Source organism: Buceros rhinoceros, unplaced genomic scaffold (assembly GCF_000710305.1).
Source record: "Buceros rhinoceros silvestris isolate BGI_N320 unplaced genomic scaffold, ASM71030v1 scaffold7296, whole genome shotgun sequence".
Classification (NCBI taxonomy): domain Eukaryota; kingdom Metazoa; phylum Chordata; class Aves; order Bucerotiformes; family Bucerotidae; genus Buceros; species Buceros rhinoceros.
In genome coordinates, this window is record NW_010419303.1 from 109,524 (window position 1) to 119,768 (window position 10,245).

Below are 10,245 nucleotides of genomic sequence, written 5' to 3' on the forward strand. Positions count from 1 at the left end.
TGAAGGTGGCGCTTCTCAAACCACCCGTGTAGTGATAACGAGAGCTTATTCCTGTCCTTGAACTAAAGCTTGTTTGCTTGTGGAGTTAATGTAAGTAAATTGAGGTGGGTTTCTGAACATCGGAAGGTGTGGATGTGTTATTTAAGATGGAATTGGCAGCAACATCATCTTCCTCAGAAATGCTTTGGATTCTATTACAGACAACAAAAGATAAACTAACATAACATTAGGGGTGATAATGATAATATGCCTGGCAAAGGTTTCTGTTCAGCTGCTGGAAGGAAGCACATTTGTAATGAAGAATGAGCTATGTTTTTCATGTACAACATTTATTCTAAGTACCAATTTCTCAGGGCTCCCATACACGGAACCTTCTCTTGAGAAGCTGAGTTCCTGTGAGCACAGGGACAAGAGGATGAGGACGTCACTGCTGGACTCCACTTTCCGATAAGGCGGACAGCAACACACAGGGTGTTCCAGTTTTACTCTGTCAGCTGTAGAAGGGGAAGCTCACACTTAAGGAATCTTTTATCAGAAGTTTATCCTGTAGCAAACAGGACACTGAAACAAATTTGTGTTGCTTTGCTAATAGCTGACGGTCAGTGACAAGCAGACGTGTTTCATTTGCTGTTCAAAACCATGGGACTTTTTTGTCCTGAAACAAGTTGTAGGTCCCTATAGTTACGTTCATACTTTATATTCACTTGTATATCTATAGTCACTGGTAATGCTGGTGTGGCACAAAAACTGAAGACATGTAAAAGCGATTCTGGACAGAAGATACCTTTAAGTTAATGGTATTTATGCATATTTGTTATTTATGGCTGTTTGATGCAATGCCTCCTGTGTGTGCATGTAACAGGTTCGCCCGCCAAGACCTCACGTCGTTAAGAGACCCAAGAGCAACATTGCTGTGGAAGGACGAAGGACTTCAGTTTCTAGTCCAGAACAGTAAGTACTTTGCTGCTCTGCTTCTCTCTAGCTGTGTCAACAGTGCATTCAGAATGGGAACTAGCCAAAGGAGAAAGTAAATATTGCTACAGATCACAGTAATTAATTAATTAACTACTAAAACATTTTTTTTGTTTTTCAATTTTTGGAACGTTTTAGAGGAGGTTTGAAAAAGCAAGAAACCAAAGTTTACTGACTGGAAACCTGTGGTTTGACAAGTTAGCCATAAGCTGATCAGGCTGTTTAGTGAAAGTTTTCAGGTTTTGGAGGTTTGTTCATTTCTGTGTTGTTTTGTTTTGAACTATGTTTTAAATGGAATTGTTAGCCACAGCCCTGCAAATCCACTGCTCTTCCAGGCTTTACAGGAAGGCTTGTGTCTCCTGCTTGTAAAGTCTCATTAACACAGCTGGACGAGCTTTATAGTGAAGGCTTGTAGAGCTTAACTGTCTTGCACAGTACTGGCAAATTTATCATCTCTTCTGATTTGACTCTGAAGGAATGAGAGGTAACGTTCCAAAGACATTGTTTTGCTGTAGCTTACTGCTCGTGTATAAATGTGTTGGTTTCCAACATCTCTCTTGTTCAAATGAACACTATATTCTGCTACCTTGGAGGGAGTTTTTCAGATAGTTTCATGAAATGTCACGTATTAAAGTACTTTGTACTGTGTATTGTTGCAGATATTCTTAACATGTTGCCACAGTTAAGAATAGGCCCTCTAGTGAAAACCTAAAAAGAATGGGTATATTGCACTGTACCAACATAGCCCGAGAGATACTAGTGTGTGTGTGACAAATACACATGTGGGCTGTGTCAGTATGCATTTGGATTTAAAATTATTCGGATTCTGAGTGAGCTACTTCAGCTCTTCAGAAGTACGAAAGATTGAACAGCACTAAGTTCTGTTTGGATAGAGAGGATGGTGTTAGCTGCACTTCTTAAGCGTCAGAATAAGCAGGACGCCTCCTCTCTGTTCAGAATTTGGGAAGTTTAAGAACCATGTGTTTTGCCTGGGGTGGTTGATCTCAAAGTGCTGTGGAAAATGTGGCTAGAGTAGGGACAGACCTGTCCTACTCCAGAGGAAACTGCACTCCAGAGGAAACAACCAGGCGGTGAGGTAAGAGCAGCAGGCAGCAGAGCCTGCAGAGGTTTTCCAAGTCATGGCAAGGTTAAACTGGTGTTCCCCACACATGAAGCATCTTCACTGCTGTCCTCCAACAGTGTGTGGAGAAATGTCTTCCAAATGTCCCATGCTGTGGCAGTGCAGCCTTAGGGTGGCAAGCCACACCAGAACTGCTCACAGAGTACAGGCAAAAGATTCGAGGTCCACAAGGTGCTTGCAGTCATCTAATCTGCCCCAGAGATTTCCCTGGAATTCAGCTCAACCTGCAGCACAAAGTATCTGCCTGTATCAGAGCCACTTGGCATCATTTGTTTATGTCTCAGCCTGTGGTGGCTCTGTTATCAGTAAAGTGGAATGCTTTGGTTGATGCTTAAAATCACAGGATATTCATCGTATCTGAGGATATTAAAATCCCTCAAAGAGAAAAGCGGTTGGTTTCTTTATTCACACCTTTCCCCCCACGTGTACCAGTTCCCTGTCTCTGCTGTTCATGAGGGGAAGGAGAGGTGGAGGTTGGGTGGGTCCCCTAAAGCTGAGTGCGTGGCCAGCTCTTCCCAGGCTCTCTGGGACGGGGAGCGCCCTGGCTGTTGGCGAAGGTGGATGGTCACTTTGAAGTCCTGCAGGACTCTCCACCCGCTGAGCAGTGGAATGTGGTTGCCCTCTTGTGGAGCAGACGGCAGATCCTGTGGAAGGGCTTGTGCTGGTCCAGGGTGTAGCTGTCACTGCACATTATGGGAATTTATCAGAAAAGTTTATTTTTAGTTTTTAATATAATGTCATGCTGTGTGTAGGTGAGGGATAATTGAGTCGATTTAATCCTTGCATGTGTCAGGGGAAGGATTGTGCATGGTGGAATGTCCAGCAGCTTCGAATCCAAGTTAGGTTACTGCTACAGGTATTTCCAGTTCCTGCCAGTATCAGAACAGGAATAAATCTAAACATGAATGCTAAACAAAATATTTATATTGATAGTAGAAATATATTGAATTACAATTATTATTTTACTTGAGTTTAATTTATTGCTATTAATTTTAGTGAGTCTTTACAATTCAGCTGCCTTCATAGGTTGAGCTATGAGATTATTTTTGTCAGACAATTGTCAGCACTCTGCAAAAGATAATGAAGATGCTTTGCAGCTATAAACTGACTTATTTCTCTTCATGATCATTTTACTGATAGGTTTTTCCATCTTTTAAACGTGGAAGCAAACCAGGTACTGTTGCTAATACCACCAACACTTGCCGTATGGTACCAGCTGTGGTCTTCGGTATTTTATCTAGTTCAAATGCAGTGTCCCAGCAGGATCTGACTATTGTCACTTTTCCTGTCATCAGCTTTGGGAGCAAAACAAACTTTAACAGAATTATTTCCAGACAGTGAATTGTAGAATATTGCACTCAAGTAGATCTCCCGTGGGGTGTCTAGGTAGAGTGTTTTGATAAAACCCAACAGGGCAGTGGGTGAACAGGACACAGGATACGCAGGGACGATGAGGCTGACACTACAGTTGTGATTTTGGAAGTACAAGTGGAGGAAATATCTAAACTTGTACTTAAAGCTCAAATAAGTGGCTTGCCTAAAAAATAACTGCAGATGAATACTTTTGCAATAGTAATGACTCGGTAATTCTGACCTTTTTCCTTAGTGTTTATCTCAAAATGACAATTTGAATAGAAGAAGAAGTATTTTTTAAGAGTAAGTAAAAGTTAGGATTTTCATTACATTTTCCCTATTCTTTTTCCTGTCCCAGTAAGGGATAGTCCTCCTATATTATTCTGAAATTAAAACATAAAGCCAGTTGTTGTCTCTTTAAAAAAAAAAATTAGCATTGTTTTCTCTCTCTGGATAATACTGGAATGAATGAAAACACGGCAATATGTATTTTCACTCGTGTGGCTTCGTAGTGTTGGAGCAGCCTAAGTGTAGGTCAGGGAGATTCCATGCAAGCAGCAGCAGCGCTGGGAGGGTGCTTTTCTTAGACTAAACTGGACCAAAATATTTAATTTAATTGCACCATTTCCAAACCTTGTTATTAGGCAGTTGCTTTGTTCAGGTGTCGTGTGTAGGGTGTGTTTGTGAGTGGAGCCTCTGTTCAGGGAGGAGTTTCTTTCTGTATTTAAAACTACCGTTTTGGTCCTGAATGACTATGCGAGGGCCTCAGGGATGTTGCCCGGCAGGTCTGTCTCCTTGGCTCAGATGGTGACTTTTGCATCGGAGATGGAATCCTCAGGGCAGTGCCACTACCTGAGACCCCATAGTGATTTTTTTTCTATTTCAGTAGAAAGTTTAATTTGTTTACAGTTTTGTCAATAATTCAAAATTTGTGATGTTTATGATTCTTAAAAATTTGTCATTAAATCTAAAATGTCTAATTAAAAAAAAAGCAGTTTTAGTAATGAGGTAAGAGGAAGAATTTGTAGATGAGGGCTCAGAAAAGGCTGGATTACCACCTGGGGCAATCCGAGACACGTGGGACCTGCCTCCTGAAACACAAATTAGTTGTTCACAGAAATAAGATGTTGCGTTTTTAACAGACAGGCAGGTTTTTGAGAGCTCTCTTTTACACCACAGCAAGATTTCCTATTAAATGTAGAATAGGCTTCCAGAGTGCTGTAGGAACTGTCTTCTGTAAGTACCGACTAGCTGGCTTCCAGGGCATGCAGAGTGGGAGGAAATTAAAATAGGAAATCAGAGGGTCAGGCTCACAATTAACAGCATGTCAAAAGGCTCTTGGGCTGGCTGAGCCTGTGTCAGTGCTGCAGCAGTTCATTACGGCTCGCCCGAAGTCGTGCGGGACTTAGCAGAGAAGCTAATGGCTCTCCCCGATACCGCGTGAATGGAAATAGGCTGCAGCAGTGGGTTATTACACTGCCACCAGCGCGCAGCCAGCATGACGGCCACCTTGAGAGAGGGGCTCATGACACATGGTAACTTCCAGTTGGTGTAACCAGGCCCTCCGAGCCCTGCCGCACCAGGCGGCGTACGGGGCAGGCATTCCACGGTGGCACTGCAGGCAAGGACCAACGCTGAGGGACAGAGCTGAGCCAGCCAGTACCGACTCGCTGCCTGCGCTTTGGTCCCTCTGCTTGCGCACATGGGCGTGGGGAAGCTGGGCACAGCGACGGTGGGACTGACCACGCGATGCCCAGCACAGGCACAGCAGACAGGGCAGAACCGTGCAGAGCGCGGTGGGGTTTGGGGCAGGCCTTGCCAAACAGGAACCGTAGCACGAGGCAGGCAGGGCTGCCCCTGGAGCCCCAGGCCCACCCTTCCAGGGGGATGCTTTAGAAGAATCTTGAGGTTTGGGCCCTGTTTGTGCTGTCTGCTTTGGCGGGAGGCGCGAGGAAGTTCACAGCTTGACTTTGTAAAGGACAGGGCTGCTGCAGGGTGAGTCAGTGACTAGATCCTCAGGACTGAGTGACAGAGCAGAAATGGGAAACGGCTTTATAGAACCTTGGATCTAGATCTGTCGGCGCAGGCAGAGGCGTCATCCAGCTTGTTCCACTCTAAATTCTTGGTCAAGATTTCCAGCCCTCTAGAAGATTTGTAACCCATCCTTAACCACTCCAAAAGAGCTGGACACCTGCCTTCACTGGGTGCAGGGACGACGAGCTGTGGGGTTTGTTATCTGGTCGGGTAGCGTGATACTGATTTTTTTGTTGTTTGTTGTAGGTTAAAATACCCTTTTTGCTCATGTTTTTGTGGCAATATTCTGCTCCTGTTAACATTCACAGTATGGGAAGTACACTTCAAAAATCAGACAGATATTTTAATATTTTTGTTAGCTCTCTCTGGGCTGTGCTGTGTTCAGCATGTGCAGGACAGAACTGCAGTGACAGCTCTGGGCTGTGTTCAGGTTGAACAGTTACTGGACAGTCCCCTCAGCCCGGAGTCTCCTATTTCGTACGGGCAAGAAAAAGCCCATTCTCTTCATTTTACTGTCTAAGAGGGACGAATTCCATCATTCCCTGGAGCTGCTATATAGAACAGCTGCTGTAGCTGTTCTTCTAAAAAATATATATTAATTAAAAAAACAAATCATCCTCCTTCAAATTTGGGAAGCCCTTTTTAGGGGAAAAATGACAAGAAGTGCGGAGTACCCCTTTGTCCCATAATCTCTTTAATCAGGAAAAAGCAACACAGTTAATAAAACACACAAATTTAATTTTCTCTTAAGCAAAAGAGCTTTTAAAATTATTATAGAATACTAAAAAATATATATTAATTAAAAAAACAAATCATCCTCCTTCAAATTTGGGAAGCCCTTTTTAGGGGAAAAATGACAAGAAGTGCGGAGTACCCCTTTGTCCCATAATCTCTTTAATCAGGAAAAAGCAACACAGTTAATAAAACACACAAATTTAATTTTCTCTTAAGCAAAAGAGCTTTTAAAATTATTATAGAATACTCCTTATTAATTCCCATATCCTGTACTCACATTTTCTGTATATATTTTTTCTATCTCAAGTACATTTAGGTGTCAATTAAATTTGAAATATCTACATTTGTCAGCATTTCATTTTTGGCCAGTGTGATGTGCTGCTGATTTGTCCATGCATCCTGACACATGAAAAAAGCTCCCGAGATGCAGATCTTCCTCATTAAAAAAGAAACCCGCACTCTCATAATGGTGCGCAGAGCCATGGAGCGCATCCCCGGCTTTACTGCGCGGTGTTTCTGACACGGTATTTAAAAAGGAACAGCCGCGGCTGTCAGCACTGTCATATGCTGGTGCTAACCGAAGACATGTTAAACTAAACATTAGAAAGAGATCAGCAAGTCATCTGCATGGGAACTCGGCGAGGAGATTAGGTAGGCAGGAGCCGGAGCAGTCATGTGGAGATGATGAGGGTTGTAGCTGTGACGGACACATCCTTTTTTCCCTCGCAGACTGCGGCAGCGCCTGCCGTGTAGCCGGGCTGGCTGTGACCTGCCTGCGCAGAGACAGCTCTTTGTGTGTGAAACGCAGCCAGCGCTGGGTGGCAGACGGCAGGAGAGTTCCCCACTTGGGTTAATGAGGGAACAGGCACTTTTTTTGGATTCTGCTGCCTCGAGCTGATGAAAAATTTAAACTTGGACAATTTTAGATTGTTCATCCCTTATCTCGGACCAAGCCCCCTTGCAGCGCGCCCCAGCAGCGAGGCTGCAGTGCCTTCTCTCTTCTAATTAGGAGATCGCGCTTCCGTTTACGGAGCCACAGAACCAGTGCGGGTGAACTTGCTCTCGCTGAATCTTGTTGGTGCTGCGCGGCGCTGAAGTGCGAGGGGTGATCTGCCCAACAAGACCCAGTCTTTTTTTCCCATAGTTCACTCCCAGTTGATTTCGTATGGGCGCACAGACACGATGCAGTTGAATTTAGCGTAGTCCACAGGCAAGCAAAGGTATGGGAGGCAGCACAGGAAAGGCGGCTCCACCAGCACGGGTGTTGTACGCCGTTACCAAACGTTTAGTGTATGAGCAAGATACGCAGAAATTCAATATCGCTCTTAATTTCTGGAAATAATTTTAGGTTTTCGGGAATCATGTTAAATGGTAATTTACTCTCCTAAGACAAAACCACATGTATATATTTCTTCTTTGATCTTATTTCAGAAATCAAAGATACCTTGAATTTATTTGAGGCTTTTGTTAATGTAAATTGAAATTTTTTGGTAATAGTCACTTTATTGAAAAAATGAAAAGAAAGTTAAATGCAAGTTGCTAATGTGGTGGCACCACCCCACTTTCCCTAGATGCCCATTAGAGCAGGAGAGAGGAGAAGTACAGTACGTCCCGGCTTTAATTGGAGTGCCACAGACATCAGCCCCATGCACTGCCACACTGCTTTAGACTTTTATTAATTAGCTCTGACCTGATTGTGATTGTGAGCAAACGTTATTCACAGTGGCTGTCGGCTGCAGCGTCCGACTTCTCTTTTCCTGACCTTATCTTTTAGACCGATTTTCATAACTTTATTATATTTCCTGATTGAGATGAGCTAAACGAGTGAAGGCTGCTGGTGAATTCAAGTGCCCCTCGAGGTGGTTTGTCAGGATGTCTGTACTATAAAGGCAGCGAAGCAAATTCTTCCTCTTTCTATCCCTGCTTTCTGATTTCCACAGACCCTCGTCTCACCTGCGATGTACACAATACATTCGCATTGCTCTGCGATGGCTACAGGACCGGACCGACCCTTTGTTTCACAGGACGAGCCTGATTGTGCTTGCAATGAAATAACACATTTTATTCTGCACCTCAGTAGCAGCAAAATCCGGCTCCCCATCTCCATTGCAGGTGGCTTTGCGTCGTTCACGACGGACGTCTGAGTCCCTACAGTAACGAGGGTGTATGATCAGTGATAGGTGGCTGATAAAAGGAAGGTGTTTGGGAAGAGACCTCGTTCGGGTGGGTGGTAACAATGATTTCTTCTCCATTGTTCTCTGATGTGCACACTCAGATTTGCCAGAACACAACTGGAATGGGGGGAATAAGTAACTGTTACAAAGGGAATTTATGTTTTACTTGAAGTGCATAAATTTTGGTGGCTCTACACAACTGTCCTTGAGTTTCAGTAGACTGGAAAGCACTGGGCTGTGGTGTAGAGCCTGTGACTAATACTGGTACATCTCAGTATGCTTTTGGTCACTTATGAGGCATTTGTCTTAATATTTAATTTGTGAGAATATATTTTCTATAAGCTCTTTTGCTGATCAGTGTTTCAGAGGGGAATGAACAGTGGCCCTTGCTTTGTGCTTCACTAAAGGTTAGGCTATTCTAGCATTACAAAAGGGCAATATTTGCTATTAATTTCTTCATACTCTTCAACCTCTTTGTTCCCGTGTACTCCTGCTTCACGACCCTGCTCCTGTTCTCTTTCCTCTTCTGCTAGAGCTGATAGTGGTTGTAGTCATTTGAAGCAGTGATAGCCACTTTGGAATTTGCTTCAGAGGAAACAGAGAATCTTAGAAGCGTCTACATCATACAGAAAAGAGTCATTTACTGACTGATAGCTACAACAAATAATAGAAAAAATATTCATAAATTCAGCAAACTTTAAATATTTTTCTTTTATCCCCCGACCAGTGTGTGTTTACCCAGATGTGCGGAGGCACGCACCGTTCACCGCACATTCATTAAACATTTAGGCATTGTCTTCATTAGGTACAAGAGGAAATCCTGGAGAGCTGACCCCTGTCTGTGCAGTAAAGATGACTAATAGGTACTTGTCAAAAATCTGGAGAAATGGTATTGGTGGTGATTGTTGGTTTGGTCGGTGTTTTGTTGATTTTTTTAAATTACAGCTGCTGACAAATTCATAGACTGATTGTCACCATCCTGTGATGGGGGAGGAATTAGCTCGAGTCCCTCTTCTGCCAGACTCTGGGAGCAGTTAACCATTGAGGAAGGGAACACACACATCTTTCCTGCAAACTGCATTTCATATAAATCCTTGGGCAGATTTGGTTTTATTCTACTGCGAAGCAATTTCAGATCTCAAACCCACAAACAAGTAGGGGTTGTTACCCTCAAGTCAGCTCCTCTCATAGATCGGACTAATGTCAGCCTAAGCATCTGCAAGGCAGAGGTAGTGCTAGTATTGGTTTGCCTGCAGTCAGAGCTCAGAGAGTCAGAGGAGCACAGATGTGTTTGTGAAGAGCAGACGCTGGCCGGCTCGCTCGAGGGTGTAGTGGCGGAAAGGGGCTGTCTGCGTTGGCTGCTTCTGCAGTGTGGCTGTGGCTGCAGGCCTTGGTTCCTGCCCGACTCGATGGCACCCCGGATATTTTTAGAAGAGCTACTTTCTGCCCAAAAAGCAGAGCTCTACATGTACCTGCAGAGCTCTTTGCGGTGCCATCAGTCAAGTGCAGAAATGATTTAGAGCCTGCGAATCACCCGGTTTCTCTCTCCTCTGGAGCTTTGATTGTGACAACTTGATAACTTCTTTTCTCTTCCTGTTTCCCTCAGCCTTGTAAAGCCTTTGCGACACTATACAGTCTTCCTCTCTGAGGACTCTTCTGATGATGAATTTCAGGAGGAAGAGGATCACTGCTCCTTTTGAATGGTCTATCCCTTATTCTTCCGTTGTATTGATTCGGTCTCCAAGCAGTGGGGCTGGCATTGGTCAGGGTGCCTGCTCCTGCACTGGGAATTCTGGAAATGAATGATGAATGTTCGGCACTCCTCCTGCTTGCTTG

The 10,245-nt window shown here is 44.0% G+C and overlaps 1 protein-coding gene across 1 annotated transcript in view; it reads left to right on the plus strand.

Annotated features, from left to right (window-relative positions):
• Positions 1 to 10,245, plus strand: part of LOC104495831 (DENN domain-containing protein 1A-like) — a gene marked incomplete at its 5' end in the record, with an annotated part of 111,914 nt that overhangs the window by 97,621 nt on the left and 4,048 nt on the right. The window contains 3 exon segments of the mRNA XM_010138861.1: positions 863 to 951; positions 10,016 to 10,093; positions 10,095 to 10,112. Of these exon segments, the coding sequence (XP_010137163.1) occupies positions 863 to 951; positions 10,016 to 10,093; positions 10,095 to 10,112 (185 nt within the window).